The sequence below is a fragment of the Diadema setosum genome, chromosome 2 (genome assembly GCF_964275005.1).
Source record: "Diadema setosum chromosome 2, eeDiaSeto1, whole genome shotgun sequence".
Taxonomy (NCBI): Eukaryota; Metazoa; Echinodermata; class Echinoidea; order Diadematoida; family Diadematidae; genus Diadema; species Diadema setosum.
Window position 1 is genome coordinate 20369827 of NC_092686.1, and position 16856 is coordinate 20386682.

A 16856-nucleotide genomic window follows, 5' to 3' on the forward strand; every position below is an offset into this window, starting at 1 on the left:
TTTTGTGAAAATTTCTTTATATAGCCTTTATATTGTTGTCCTCTCATACGTCATAACCTCTAGTAGTCTCCTCATCCAGCAGTTCCAACACCAAAACTTTAAAAATTCATAACTTTTGCATCGATTGTCCGATTTTCTTCAAACTTTCACTGATGTGTTCTACTGATGTTGCTGCTTTCATTCAATCCACATTGCTCTTTGGGTTTACCTTCCCTTTAATGACTGTAGTTTTGAATTTGTTCGTAGGAGATCCAGGGGTGCCCCTCTTGGGGGCAGGGGTGGGGGGGGGGGTGGTTGGGAAGGTCCAAATGGAGGCCTGAATTGCACATTTTCATCTTCTTCCTGAAAACCTCATGATGGATTTTCGTCAAACTTGGCAGGTAGCATCCCTAGGGGGTCAGGATCTAAATTTATCAAAATGGGCACCATGCCCCACCCAGAGGGCCCCAGGGGGCCCCAATCCCCAATAATTAAGGAATCTTAAAAATTTGGGCCCTTATTGTACATTTTCATCTTCTACTTGAGAATGCCTGGTCAAATTTTGGTAGAGCTGTGAATGATTTAAATTAGTGACTGCGTGAAAGGTGAACTTGCGATACTCAGGTGAGCGCTAGACCCGCGGGTCTCTTGTTAGAATTCAAATGAAAATATCTAGTAAACACATTTTCAATTGAATTTGAGAAATTGTCAGTCACCAAAGTGAACTGAGTCTGTGGAGGGGAACCAAACAGGAAAAGGGTTGAGAGAAAGGAGATATCCCCTCCCACACCAGGGATTTTTTCATTTTTCGAACTGAAGTGACAGACCTGGTGCACGCTTTTGATGAAATTTTTGGACAGTTCCCTATCAAAAAAGCAAGAAAATTGTCTACTTCTCAGTAATGATTGGGGTAGGGGAGGGGCAAAATTATATACCCCCCCCCCCCCCCGATTGATGCCCCTTTCCATAGTTGCATGCATTTCATGCATATTTTTCGTGTAGGTCAATTTCCTTTTTTGTCAAACTTGAACTTCCATATGTGCAGAGACTCCAATTCTCCCACTTACAACAGGAGATCTCCCGCCGAAAGCCAATTCTCGCTATCGCCAATGATGTAAAAAGTACCCGGATGTTGATTTAAGCGTCATTTACGGTGCATTATGGGATAGTCCGGTAGCAAAGTCACTTCCGTTCGTACGCGCGTGATACGTGACTAATGCTATTTACACACACAACCTACCGTATTCTAGGTGTACTTGCGGTTTTCTCGACTTGAATTACAGCTTTAATATGATTTGAAATTTCTTCATTCTTAAGAAATTGCTGCTAATATGACTATTGGTTGTTGCTGCGAAGCTGCCATGTGTTGTTCGCACGACAATAAATGAAAAAAATCTGCAGAAATAGGACCCTTACTGGCATGCGAGACGTGACGTGGCCGCGTGGGTGAAGTTTGCGGGTGACTCCACAGCGCAGTACGTGCACGCGCGACTTAACTAGTAGTGGTAGTAGCATAGCACTAGGTAGTATAGTAGGCCTAGTGCCTACGTACATTGTACGTACGTGTACTGTACTTACTTGGAAAAGTTGCTTCGGAGACAGGATAAGTTCGAGGTCACTGTTCGTTCCCGATTGTGTTCACGACATTTCAACAGAGAACAAATTAAAAAAAGATGGGCATTCTATGACGATATCCAGGTGGGTGAATATTTTCCAGCATATTTTCAGCATATGCAGAGATGACTGATCTGTGATGTGCACATCGATCGCATGATCAAGCAGTACGCTGTACCGGTATGTGTTAGCTTATGCGCTGCGTGCAGTATGGTGCATGCTAATGCAAGGCCGGCCGCCGGCTAGCGGCGGGGACTCGACTACAGTGTATGAGTATGACAGGCCTGGCCACTCGCTGGCGCGGGCAGTACAGCCGCCTACTGTACTAGTATCAGTGGTCGGCGCGCGGTGCTATAGGTAAGGTACAAGTACGCGCACGCTAGCGTTGTGCAAATTATGCTCCGCGCCGGAAGTGCCCTTGCTACCAAGTGCACTAAATCTTGACGAAAAAGCCACATCCGGGTACTTTTTACGTCATTGGCGATAGCGAGAATTGTCACAAAATCTCCCGTTCTCCTGCTTGAGATTTAATTTCTCCCGCCCTGGCTCTGTGTCTCCGCTCTAGGATATATTTCCTCCAGCTTGAAACTATCTTTCTCCCGCCCAAACACTTTTTTTTTTTCCAATATGAAATGAAGTTTTATCAAGCCAAAATATATGATATGATACCATCGTATCTGAAAAAAAAAAGCGTGAAATAGCAGGAGAGAGCATCTAGAACCCTAGAGCTTCCAAAGCCCTGAACCCTGACTGCATTAAGAGACTGCACTTTGCGCGCGTGATGTGCGTCTCATGCACATCAAGTTTTACTCTCCAGTTTGCTAAGGGTTTCAGGCAGGAGAATCTCCAGATCAGATGGTGCTTGGAGTTGGAGTCTGTATGTGAAACTGATTTTTCTCTCTTTTTTTTTTTTTGGGGGGGGGGGGAGAGGAAGATTTGTAATATCCTAGGGATTACATGTATGTATAACATTTGATTTTACAAAATCTTGATGGCATTGCTAAGATAACAAAATAGTTAAATGCTTTACAATGACACTACACATGTATGACAAACTCCAGTTTTCTTTTTTTTTTAACATTTTTTTTTTTCAGAGTATGGAAGTACATGTACAGGTTTACATGGAGCAAAGGCTGATTCATGCCTTTAATAGCCAGATAATGTACAATGGCTGTGCCAATATCCTGTCATGCACAAACACTGAAATACCAGGAAGTGTATATGGTCATAGTCCTTACAGGCACTATATACACCCATAATTCAAGACTACAATATGTATTTTGTTCGTACCGGAAGTGGAAACTGGTTAGTGGGTAGATGTACATCAATGTCAAACATTGGCAAGCAGTACATGTAGGTGAAACATTGGCACTAAGTAGGATTGTATTATAAAGATCCTACACTGTACTTCTCAAAAGGATTGCTGTTCAGGATATTGGTGGTTATATTTTTTTTTTTTTTTTTTTTTTTGGGGGGGGGGGGGGAGGGGTATATAAGCTGTATACATGCTATTACTCAAGGAGCTTACTACAGAGGTCATAGCATGGAGTTGAGATCCTGAGGGAAAATAATATCAACGATGCCTGGAATGAAAGCAGTCTATATCTGTTTTATGTTTGTACCAAGCAAAATTAGATGAAATTCTACTTTGTTGATTGCTTTAGCCATTTCATACATTATAGGCGCAGCAATGGACCACATATCAGGCGCTGCAATGGATGTTGCATTCACCAGTCACATCAGACAGTACAGTACACCTTGCACTAATACCCTCATTTCTCTTGATGGCAATCCCGCTACAATCCTTAGAATTATCAAAGGGCATCATATCATGGCTTGATCGTTTCAAATATATTCTCCATCGTATCTTGAGTTAAGGTTGTCATCATCATCATGGTCACCACCAAGTTTTGAACATATCCAAGACTTCAAGAGCGCTGTGGTTTTAGGGTATATCACAATTGCCTCATGAGGGTATTAAAAGCGGCATATTCGTAGCTCTAACGTGGTAGCAGTGCGCAAAGCGCAAAACACAACGCATTGAAAGTGGCTCCCATCACCCATGAAAATTTTCTCTTTTACAGTACTATGCAAGGGGAAATGACCATGAATGAAAGAAATTGATGCACCAGGCAGGGGAGGTAGAAATAGAGAAAAGTGTGGAGAAATTTCTTTCTCCATATATTTCGATTGTTTGTTTTTAATTTACCATTGCTAGTCAATGTATGTAGTTTAAGTTGCAATCATTGTAAATATCTTCATGAAATTGGCTTATGGACTGATATGATTTGTAGTTTCTTCATTGGCCAATTCTTTAGTAAGCATGCATCTTTTTAAATTGAATATCGATAACCATATTAACCCATTATATCCGCCAGTCGCGTAATGCAGTCTAAAAGCTGTTGCTGCTGGAGGCAATTTTATGTGCGTTCACAAATCTGTGTCGTGGCAAATTCAAGGTGATGTCGCTGACACTTATGAAAAGAAAACTATGGAAAACTCTGTATCAATTGTAAGAGAACATAATGGCCTTTCATATTGGATGTAAATCAGCATCTTGTCATGAATTATGTGACGTCATATATGATTTTACTATTTTCGTATGATTTACATATTTATGAATGATCACATCGCTTGTTCAAAAGAAACTACTAATGAAAAATATTCATAGCCTTTATACAGAAAAGCAACTATCAATTTTGAAATTTTCATAATGTAAGCTCTGATGGTATATAATTCATCTATTGTAGGGTATAATGCTTGAATACAAAATATGAAGAATAATAACTCAAAGACCTGCACTATGCAGACTAGTCTGGTCTATAAACTCATAGACCCTATGAATGGTACTACAGTAAATCAGGCCTATACGTACGCGTACCACAGTGTTCAATCTCACATAGATGTAGACCTATTCCCTCAGCAGCCTGCTGTAAACCTCCAAAGTGAATACAAATCCAAATGAAAATATCAATTACAGGAAGTGATGCTAAGGACTGTGGTATGTCAGGTCAGAGTTCACAAGCTATGAATAAGCTATTTAAATGACGCCATTGTCCAAGCCATTTCTGCTGTGAATTATCCTGTAGATCGGCGTTCGCAGCATTTGCACAAACTACGGGACATCCCGTAGATCGACGGATATGGGTAAAGAGTGCAATTGCACACCAGGGGGGTGTTTCATCAACGAGTTTGTCGGAGATTTCACCGACAAATTTGCTATCAGCCAATCAGACCAAGGATTTCATTAGCTTTTAACAGTTGTCAGTGTAAATCCTTGCATCTGATTGGCTGATAGCAAATTTGTCGGTGAAAACCTCCGACGAACTCGTTGATGAAACGCCCCCCAGGTTCTAACTGATATTCTAGAGTATGCTAAGATGTAGGAGTGAAATCGTTCTGCAAATCCACATTGGATTGACACTGGTGTCTTTCTTTTTTTTTTTTCTTGCAAGAACACCCAAGCACTTGCCCATCACATCTCCTTTTACCTGTTCATCAATATTGTTTCGTAGTATTAATGTAGCCTTAACATACCAGAACGTTAATATACAGTATTCATTTAAGGATATGTTCAAGTGTATGGATACAACTAGGGTCCAGATGTAGAAAGGTAGATCAGACGGACCTGATGATCTACAATCTAGTTTTAATGGGATTCCCCTGTATTTGTGAGTCTGCATGCAGTTGTAAATGTAAGCTTCCACTTTGTAGTAGGCAGTCATTTGCAGCTCCATATCATTGATTGTTTGTAAAATCTGTGATGTAAAGTGACTAACAGAATGACCGCTAAGGATTGTAGCAGATGCCAAGTAGATTGCCCATGAATACTTCTCCCTTTCATTATAAGAGATCCTTGTCATAATACTTCTTTTGTGTTCTGTCAGTTCATTCAGCACTGTATATGCCATATATTTAGCAAGTCTATTTTTATTATTATTATTATTTTTTTTGGTGCTAATCAAGGCTTCCCAACAATGTTGCGAATCGTTAAATTCGTTATCATGGAGTACAGTACTAAATGTAGGAATGTGTGCGTGCATGTCACATGTTAGGATTAAAGTTCATATTTTTGCATGTTTTTAATTTTGTGAATAGCAGCCGACTCTAGTGTTGGGTATCACAATTGTCATTTTATGTTTTATATTGACATAATATGTCTTATGTATATCAAAATGCTGAATGGTATTCACTAGTATGTCATTGCTTTTTTTATACTAGGTCTTTGATGCCACAAATACAACTCGTGACAGGAGACAGATAATCCTGGACTTCTGTAAAGAGAAGTCTATCAAGGTATGCCTTCTTTTTTTTTTTCCAACTTTGCCAAGTTTTTCCTCAACCAACCAACGTGTAATACACTGTACGATTCAGTATTAAAGCATACAGTACATTCAGTTGTGAGTTTCTTCAATTTGTCTCCCTCTACAAATGAAATTTGTTAAGATTGTAACTACTTCTGATCCATAAATTAACAAACATATCGGAGAAAAGGAACCAGTGGGACTCATTTGTTAATTCATAGATCAGCAATTGCGATCTTAAAAGACAAGTTCACCTTCATAAACATAAGGATTGAGAGAATGCAACAATACTAGTAGAACACATCAGTGAAAGTTTGAGGAAAATTGGACAATCGATGCAAAAGTTATGAATTTTTAAAACTTTTGTGTTGGAACCGCTGGATGAGGAGACTACTACAGCTTGTGAGTCATATGCGTACAACAGTATAAAGAAAATGTAAAGAAATTCACCATATTTTCACTTTTTTCACATAATAAAAGAGCACTTGACTTGCCTCTTTCTGAAGGCAGGGGGAATAATATTACCCATAACATTTGTCGGTAACGAGTCGGGGGAATGTGTACTTTTTTCAAAAGATGAAATTTTGTGAAATTCTCTTTATATTTTCTTTATATTGTTGTACGCATGTGACATCTAAGTTATTCACACACTGCAGTAGTCTTCTCATCCAGCGGTTACTGCACAAAAACTTCAAAAATTCATAACTTTTGAACGGATTGTCCGATTTTCCTCAAACTTTCAATGATGTGTTCTACTAATATTGCTACATTCTCTCAATCATTATGTTTATGAAGGTGAACTTGTCCTTTAACAAATTTTATTTGTAGGGGGAGACAAATTGAAGAAACTCACATCTGAGCTGTCACCCCTCTGAATAATATCTCTCTTTCATACAGTACTTTGTTCACAGGATCTTTTGAAAATGATTTGCCCTTCTTTTCAGACTAATGTGAAATCCTACAGTTCACAAGAATGTTGCCATTGTTCATGGTCTAGCCTTGTTTCTTTGTTTTGTTCCATGTGACTGTATTCATATAATCAAAGGGTAGTCAATTAAATTTGGGCCTGTACTGACTAATTCTTAGCAAGCTTTTCAAGAGAAGGGGTTATACAGAGTACAACACATGTATGTTCACATTCTCAATTGTCACACTACCCTATATGAAAGCAGTAGTGCCAATATTGTGTGAAAAGTAACAGTAGGTTTTTTTGTTTTTTGTTTTTGATCATGCAATACACTGAAGCCCTGTGCCATGTAAAGAAAAGGAAAAAAACAGGCTGCCTTGTAAAATGTTTGACATATTTACATTGAATGCATTTGCTTTTTTAAACTTATCATTCTGCTGTACTTTTTGGAAATGCCCATTGACCCAGCCATGGGGTTAGTTGATAAAGGTATCGACATATATGCAAACAATCATGCAAGGCTTTGCAATTTTTAGGATTCAGTCTGCCCAAGATCTTGTAGTTATGATTTGAAATAAATATTCAGTTGTTGTTGTTGTTGTTGTTGTTGTTGTTGTTGTTGTTGTTGTTGTTGTTGGTTGTTTGTTTGTTTGTTTGTTTGTTTGTTTGTTTGTTTGTTTGGGTTTTTTTTTTGCCCAGGTATGCCAAAGGAGATATAGATGAGCTGATAAGATTTTGGGCAAATCACTCAGGGCTCCCCTAACTTTTTGACATTTTACAGCTGCAACTCTGTCTAGGAATGTCCAGTTGTAATATGATTCAGTTGGAAGGGTGGTGGAAATGAATATTGTAAAACAAGATATATCCGCGGCATGAACTGTTCATGAATTGGAGCTGACGGCCTCTTTTGAAAATTTTGACTGGCATTCAATGGATAAAGTGTAGACAAGAACATTCGCATGTTTTTCAATTTTGCGAATCTTGGCTCTTGCAAAATTTGCAATATTAAAATGCATGCAAACATTCCTCATTTTACAGAAGTTGCTGCCATGGAATGTTGGTGACAACCTTGCTCATTAACATATAATCAGTCAGTGCATTATGTTGGAGGCTCCACTTTGGTTGACTGCCCTGTGTGCATTTATGCCCAAATGTACACATTTGATGACCTGTGGAACAGGTGGCCTATAAAGAATGGAACACCTAAAATCTTTGATTTCAGCAATATTGTTTCAAATATGTCATTATTTTGCATACTATTGGAAAGGCCATTCTTTTTCCAATAGAATTACACCAAGTTCTTTAATTTTGGTTAATGCATTATGATTTTAGGACCATTTTTGTCGACCCTTTGCAATTTTCAAAATGTGATCATTTTGCACTCTTAGAGATACTGAAACCAGCTTGCCATAGAACCAGTAGTGTTCACAATGTGTGGAATTTGGAGTGGACGGTGATTGTCATTGTCCATTACCATTGTGATTGGGACGACCCGTTGGGCTCATTGAGATGCTAAATTTAGCTGGAAAATAGCGGGGTTTATTCTAAGGCATAATTAGCAGTAACGTGAGTTCATGAGTGGTTTAGGAATGAAGCCTGTACTTTTAAAGTGTTCATCGATAAATACAGTAAAAACTGAGATTATTACTGTCGGTTTATGATTAAATTAATATATGATCTTCACTATGCTTACTTTTCTTGTAGTTTTCATTCATCTGAACATAATTATACAGGTCAGACAGCTCAGATTGAGAATTTTAAAAATCAGTCAGCCATATTGTTAAATCGTGTCTTAAAATTTCTTGTGACTGCTCGGAATCACTGTAATTTCACAATAGAAGTCTCAGAGCGATAGGCTAGCGAAGACATCTCTGCAATTAGCAAAATCTCAGTCACGAAGTAGTTTCAAGCCAGATGAGATCCCTTTTAATTTGTTCATAAACCGATACAGCAATATTCTCTATGCTCTACCAAAGGGCCCTGCTATTATTATTACCCTACCGTTGCCAGGTACCCATTTATACACCTGGGTCGAGAGGGACACAGTGGGTAAAAACACCTTGTTCACGGACGTAAGTACTGGGCGGAATTCGAACTCGGGTCCTCCGATCGGGAGTCGGGAGTCTTATCCACTATGCCACAGCGCCCCCATTGTACAAAGGATTCAGCTGTTTTGCTACAAAGTTTTAAAGGAAGTTGTTTGAATGACAAACTTGCATAAAAAGTTAATGATTTTCAGGTGGTGATATTGATGGAGGAAAAAGAACAGACACTTGAGTATTTGTTGATAATGTCTTTATGGCTCCACACTGAAAGGACCAGCGTTTTTCGATTTCTATGAATGGCTCTTTAAACCTGATCAATGCAACACATAATGCTGAATGTTCAACTGACTTGTTGCTATTCTCTTTCTTCAACAGTGCTTCTTTGTTGAGTCTGTCTGTGATGACAGGGAGACCATACAGTCCAACATCCGGGTTTGTATTCAGCTTGTACTTTTCAATTCTGCATGTATGTCTTTGGGTGTGTAGTATGTTTTACAGTTTGTGTTTCTCTCTCCTTCTTTTGTATTTTTTAGTGATACCAAGCTGCTGATCCGAAACTGACATGTAATGTTTATCGGAGTTTTCGGTTTGTCTTTTTTGGGTGCGATACGCGTTTCATATGGTGTATTGTGTAAGCCCGTTGATCCATGTCAACAGAAGATACCGGTACAGCTTTTACATTGTGCGCATGCATACACACACAGACACACACACACTGTTTTTTCCTGGCCCACGCTCAATTTGAAAGCTGTATGTTTTGTTGACATGGATCAATGGGCTTAAAAATCCAGCAAAATCTGAAAATGACTGCATTTACAGAATTGGGCATAGAATAGAAAGTTTTGTGATTTTGCTATCATTGTCTTCTGCGGAAGATGATCTTTCTAATGAGGTCAAAAAATATATCACTTTTAGAAGGCAAGGTACTGAAAATCCACCGTTCTGCCTTTTTTGGGACACCCAGTATATATGTAGTTGAAAGATCATGCTTTATATGCCTCTGCCCAAAGGGTGCCAGAAGCATTATGTTTTCAGGTTGTTTGCCCATCCGTCTGTACGTCTGTCAGTCCCCATTTGTTTACGCGATAACTTGAGTAATATTGATTGGAATTTTACCAAACTTGGTCCAAGTATAAAGTATGATGGGGTGATTACTTGATTAGATTTTGGGTGAAATCGGCCAGAGGTCAAACCATGAAATTTGGTTTGGTTTGGTTTGGTTTGGTTTGGTTTATTTCTGCATTTTCTTTCTCCAAATACAATAACAAATGAAAACAAAGTGAAACAGAGTATGCAAAAAAAAAAAGGAGAGTTTAGCATACAAATCAATACAAGAAATATCATTTTCATAACAACATCAGTCTGTAGTGACATATGAATCAAAATAACATATCAAGGCATACTGTATCTATGAACAAAGGAGAAATCAATACAGGGGACCGTCATCATAAGCAGAACTTGACGTGGATGAGGCCCTATCTATACATGTAATATGAATATAATACAACACCAATTATAAAAATACTCATAAAACTCTTAATCTTGATACATGAAACACATTTTGCTAAAGAAAGAAAGAAAAAAAGAAACAACAGAAAAGAAAAACAGTGACTTAGCACTTTAAAGAAAAAAAAAACACGCAGCACCATTGACTACTGGTATAATAGACAATAGGAGTCGTGTGTGCAGGTGACAGTGCAAGAGAGAATGAATGCTATAGTATGCATATTTTGGGGGTAAGGTATGTGCTTTACTGAAGGACATACAAATAAGTGCCCCTGTAAAGTCATTATCAAAGAAAAGAATGGGAGGGACTGGAAAAAATCGAAAAACATTGTATCTTTTTACGCAGTAACTCAAGACTAGATTAAGCAAATTTCACCAAACTTTGTCCAAGGATGACGTATGATGGGCAATTGATAAGAGTTTTTGAGTGAAATCGGCCAAAGGTCAAGGTCAAATCTGAAAATTTATCCGTTTACACAATAACTCAAGGCTGGATGAAGCACATATTTCACCAAACTTTGTCCAAGGATGTTGGATGATGGGCCAATTAATAATAAGTAGTTTTTGAGTGAAATTGATAAGAGGTCAAAGGTCAAGGTCAAATGCTCAAAATTTCACTATTTCCCCCATATCTATGCAATGCCTGAAAGTATTTTCTTGAAACTTAGTGAATACATGTACTACCAAATATAGATTTTCCAGAGAGAGTTGAAGGTCATGAGGTAAAAAGGTTAAAGGTTAAGTGAAAATGTTGAAATGTTATTTTTTTCTCTGTGTCTCGCAAATTGTTCAAGGTATCTTCATTGAACTTGGTACATATGCATGTACTAACTGGCAGGGCTTATCTAGGGAATTTAGGGGTCATGGGTCAAATGTCAAAGTCAACTCTTCAAAATTTAATTATTTCCCTCATATTTATGCAGTGTTTGCATGATTTTTCTTGAAACTTAATATGTATTACCTAATGGAGATTCTCTGGGAAATTTCCTGCCACAAGGTCAAAATCAACAGGTCAAAGCTCAAATGAAAGTGCTATATTTCACTTTTTCCTCCATATCTTGAAAGTGACTCAAGGTGTCCATGAAACTTACTGCATATTTATGTATGCTCTACCTGACAGTGATTTTCTTGTGAATTTTAGAGTCTTAGGGTCAAAGACCAGGCTAAAATGAAAATTTTTTTCTATTTAATACAGAAATTACACTTTTTCTTCATACCTTGAAAATTACTCAATGCATAAACATATAAAACGGTCAAAAGTCAAGTAAATATCCTCAAACCCCCAAATATGAGTACCTGCACTCTTAGACAATATAGCAAACCTAGTTCAAAGAAAATGAACATTCAAGACATTTGTGACAAATCTGTCATTTCAGTATTTTGCCATTTTTGTGAAACTGTCATCACACATTGTCAAGACATTGTATTATAGACTTATTAGGAGAACCATGCATTATGGCCGAGGCATACCAGTCGCCATAGTGACATTTCTAGTTCATACATGGGCCCCAAAATTTGGAACATGCTTCCAATATCTCTGGGCGTTTCCACAGTAAAAGGGTATATTTCAGGGATGTTGTTTTCTTTTCTGTTTCCAATGTGCATTACTCCCTTCCCCCAAATGCAATACAATCTTTTAGAACACTTTTATGAGAGATAACTATCCATAAATTTTTGCCAAAATTAAAAAAAGGGGGGGGGGGGGGTAATGTTCATATCACTGGACAGACACCATGTACTGACAGGTAATAATAATGATAATTACAACTCATATTGTGCCATTTCCATAAATGAAATGCTCAAAGCACACTTGTAGATGAAAGCATGAGGATAAGATAGAGAAATGAGAAAGTTCAAATGTCATGAAGCAAATGAGTTTTCAACTTAGTCTTTTATAACTCTGTTGCTGATGCATTTCTTATGTGCGGTGGCAGAGAATTCCACAGAGATGGCCCCGCATGTACAACGGCGCTCTCCCCCCACCCCCCAACTTACTACATGCCAGTACCACAAGTAAACCTGAGTCTGCTGACAGGGTTGTATTAGATTATGTTGACTAATGAAGCATTATGCAGAGGAGCAGAATCTTGTATACTAATGCCTATGGAAGACAGAAAGTAAAATTTTGAATTTGATGCGCTGTTCAGTTGGTAACCAATGCAGTGACCTCAGAATAGGAGTATTATGAGAGTATTATTGTTATTATCATTATTATTATTATTTTTTTTTTGGTGAGAGTAATGAGCGATCTGGGATCTGTGCTACTGCTTTTTGTATCATTGAAGTTGAGCCAATTTTGTTTGGGGTAACTTATACAAAACGGCATTTCGAAAATCCAGGCAGGATGATACTAGTAGTAGAGCTTGCACTAGTTTCATAGAAGTGGGGCAAATCAAGTACTAAGTACTTGCAGATAAAGCCCAGATTTTGCTGTTGGTACCTTAAAGTATGGTGAACGAGACTTAGAAATCAAGAAAATCATAAAAAGAAGGTGTTAAAGCAGAGGGAAATGTCTCCTAAAACAAATTTTTAATGTGACTTATTAAAAGATATTCGTGCCACTGAGAAATCCTGAGTTAAAACTGACTAATTTTTGCTCCAGAACAGCCGTCTTTTTCGAGCCCTAAAATATGACGTCATGAAATGAACAAAACCCTTTACGAGTGCAGCAGGACATCAAGGCCGCCATTCATAAAGCACATATTTCTTGGTGAGCGGATGCAATATCTGGCCTGTCTTTAGTCACATTGGCTTTCTCGGCTGAGACATTACAACGTCCCAATTTTTACCTTATATTGTACAGAAAGACTTTGAGTTTGACATTGAGAGTGAATTGAGTGATGACAGTGACAATGACACTGATAGTGACAGTGGCAAAGTTGGGGTGGTAGAAGAAGCGAGGGAGAGACAACGGATATGGAAGGCCATTGCGGGCATAATTCGTTTGGGGCATACTTATGGAAACAGGCATACATATGCGACTGCCTTTAGCAAACGTTTGCTAATTGACCAATCAGCGAGTGTTGTTTGGCAAACGTTTGTACGTTGTTTATTATTATTTATATTATACGTATGCCCTATTCCATACGTGTGTTAATTTACTGCGCATATGTATGCAATTGATTGACCAATCAGGTACTTTGTTTAATATGCATAATTTAGTATATGAGTGTATGTTGCGTGTGTATATATAGTGTGCACGGTAGGTACTCACGCCCAACCTGTGCAAGGAGGTACTAAGTGTACGCATACTGTATGTGTACGTGGAAATCTCACACCGTACCTTGTTAGTTCCTCAGCTGGAACATGGTTAAATCTGCCTTCTTCAGTGAGCTGAAGATTTTTTTTGGAAACTTTTGCACTTACCGCAATTCTTTTCCACTTGAGTTTTATTGGCCATACTGAGCTGATCTCAGCAGTACTTAAGCCGTACTGAGCTGATCAGCTGGTTCTAACAGCTAACTTCATTGGTTGCCTTGCCTTTACTGGCATTCTGCACATATGTATAAAAACAGCATAACTTTGCTAACAAAAAAACTTGCAAATGTATGCTATCGCACCGTGCAAATGTTTGCCAAACAGCACTCGCTGATTATGGTCAATTAGCAAACGTTCACTAAAGGCAGTTGCATACGTATGCCCGTTTTTATACGTATGCCCTAATCGAATTATGTCTGCAACGGCCTTCCATAGACGGAGCCCACTGTGTGGATGGAGTGTGTAGCACAGCGCATCAGCGTAGGGCCAATTCGTTCATTTCGTGACGTCATAATTTTGGTCACCGATCGGGTTCAGGTGGTCTAAAAAGGGTCTCATAACACCATCTCTCCATCGTTCTAGAGACGTTTTTACAAATGTACTTTCTGAAAGTTAATTACCGGTATTCAATATTCCTAGAGACTTAAGCTTTCCAGAAATGACAGTATCATAAATCATTACTGACTTAATGTCTATTTGCCAATTGAAAATGAACTTTCAAACTGAAACTTTTCAAACTGAAACTCTGATTATTCTTATTCAAGTATATTCAATTATTTGATAATGAATTAGGAACACCCAACACCCCTGATATATCTTCAAGATTACATCAACTCTCAGTATTTTCAAGTTTACTATAGATGTCTGATTTTGTTCAATAATGATAATGATATGGACTGGCTGCTTGTGCGGGATAAACATTAAGTGCCTTCACTAGAATCATACTGCATGAGTCGAAGATAAGGGAAATGTGATTGTACTTCAGGCAATAAATGTTGTATCCCCCTCAAAGGCCAGTCCATAGTACGTTATTGTGTTTTATTTCTTTGGATTTTCCAGAAACACATCTTTGTGATAGAGAGAAGCTGACACTGATGGTATCCTTTAGCTTCAACACTTGTTTGCTTGCTTGTATCATTTCTGGCTTTGATACTGATGTATGCCTTGTACCACAATTCTACTTCCTTGTTGCTGTTAATCTTTCAGGAAGTCAAACTAAACAGTCCAGACTACTACGACATTGATAAGGAGAAAGCTATTAAGGATTTCCTGCAAAGAATAGACCACTACAAGGAAACCTACGAATCTCTTTCAGATGACCATGACAGGTGAGTAACAAAGATCCACAAAAACGTAATGATGTTGAATGCATTTCTTGTAACTGTAAGCGCTGTGGGATTTAAAGAATGTTGCATAGTTTGGATGCAATCAAATCTGACCATTTCAATCCAGTGAATTGCCAGAATATGTAACATTTATACCCATACAGGGGATAATGCATCATATGATGGATGCATTCTTAAAGGATGGTGAACGAGACATTAAAATCAAGAAAATCATACAAAAGAAGGTGTCAAAGCAGAGGGAAATGTCTGTTAAAACAGATTTTTTATGTGACTTGAAAAAATATATTCGTACCACTGAGTTAAAACTGACTGATTTACTTCACCGATTTTCGCTCCAGAACGGCCGTCTTTTTCGGGGCCCTAAAATATGACGTCATGACATGGACGAACGTACCCTTTACGATCGAGTGTGCAGCGCTAGCTAGCTCTACATCGAGTCCGCTATTCATAAAGCACGTAGTTCTTTGTGAGCGGATGCAATACAATACTATACCTTGCCTGTCTTTAGTCGCATCTGCTTTATCAGCAGAAACAGCAGGGTAAAATGTACCATTATTTAAAAAAAGAAGAGATGAATGAATAAATAGATAAATAAATAAATAAATAATAGCCATAATAATACTAATAATATAGTCTGAAGCAACGTCAGTAGCGAACCGCCGAGTCCCCGCCGGAGAGCTAGTTTGGTGTGTATGGTAGCCCCACTACATATCGACCACACTCTTTTAAACCGACCGCGTATAATTCGCGCACTGAACACTTAGTACGCACTTTGTCTTCGCGCAAAGCGATCGAGTGTGCAGCGCTAGCTAGCTCTACATCGAGTCCGCCATTCATAAAGCACGTAGTTCTTTGTGAGCGGATGCAATACAATACTGTACCTTGCCTGTCTTTAGTCGCATCTGCTTTATCGGCAGAAACAGCAGGGTAAAATGTACCATTATTTAAAAAAAGAAGAAGAGATGAATAAATAAATAAATAAATGAATAAATAAATAATAGCCATAATAATATAGTCTGAAGCAACGTCAGTAACGAACCGCCGAGTCCCCGCTGGAGAGCTAGTTTGGTGTGTATGGTAGCCCCACTACATATCGACCACATTCTTTTAAACCGACCGCGTATAATTCGCGCACTGAACACTTAGTACGCACTTCGTCTGCGCGCAAAGCACATAAAAATGGATCGGCTTTGAATGTAGATGAGGATGGTGTGGGAAAACGCGATAATTCACTGTTCATTAATGGTTTTAATCAAGGACAAAATTTCGAATGAATATTTTCACCGAATCGTAATGACAGCACAAATTAATGTCTATGGAAGTTCCTAAAAAGCTTTGTTGACGTTTTCTACAACACGGTGTTCAATACAACTCGGTTTGCGTGCATTGTCAATGCAAAAAAACAGCGGTCGATCCTAGTGATAACGCGATTTACCGCGGGGAGCTGAAACGAGGCCACGCTAGTTCGTCGGTGACATTTTTGCACTGAAACTTCGAATCGAAAAGGGAACAACGGCATTTGATAGAGCTGTATTTTCTCAATCACGTAGGTCAAGTTTTTTACGTGAATTGCAGTGTTAAATATTCTTATCAAGCAAATAAACATTAGGCGGTCGATGAGTAGTAGGTCCAACCCTACATAGGCTACTCCGCTAAGCACTACGTAGATCCTTATGTTAGCTAGGTCAGAGTTCTTGTTCTACCGTAACGTTAGGCTCTACTACTGTACTAACTAGGCCTATTAAACGGTTACTATAAGCCGTTTAAGAGTAGAGACTGAGGCGCGAAAACGCAAGTGGAAATTTAAAAAGGTATACTTCGTGGTAATTGGAAGGAAGATGGATTCAATAAGTGAAATTATAACTCACTTTTGCTTGATAGAGTAAACAAGACACGT

General features: G+C 38.5%; 1 protein-coding gene across 1 annotated transcript in view; it reads left to right on the forward strand.

Annotated features, from left to right (window-relative positions):
- LOC140240637 (6-phosphofructo-2-kinase/fructose-2,6-bisphosphatase-like) overlaps window positions 1–16856 on the forward strand; it is a 141955-nt gene that overhangs the window by 81946 nt on the left and 43153 nt on the right. Inside the window, exons 5-7 of the mRNA XM_072320393.1 lie at window positions 5815–5889; window positions 9225–9281; window positions 14820–14941. Of these exons, the coding sequence (XP_072176494.1) occupies window positions 5815–5889; window positions 9225–9281; window positions 14820–14941 (254 nt within the window). The remainder of the gene's footprint in view (window positions 1–5814; window positions 5890–9224; window positions 9282–14819; window positions 14942–16856) is intronic.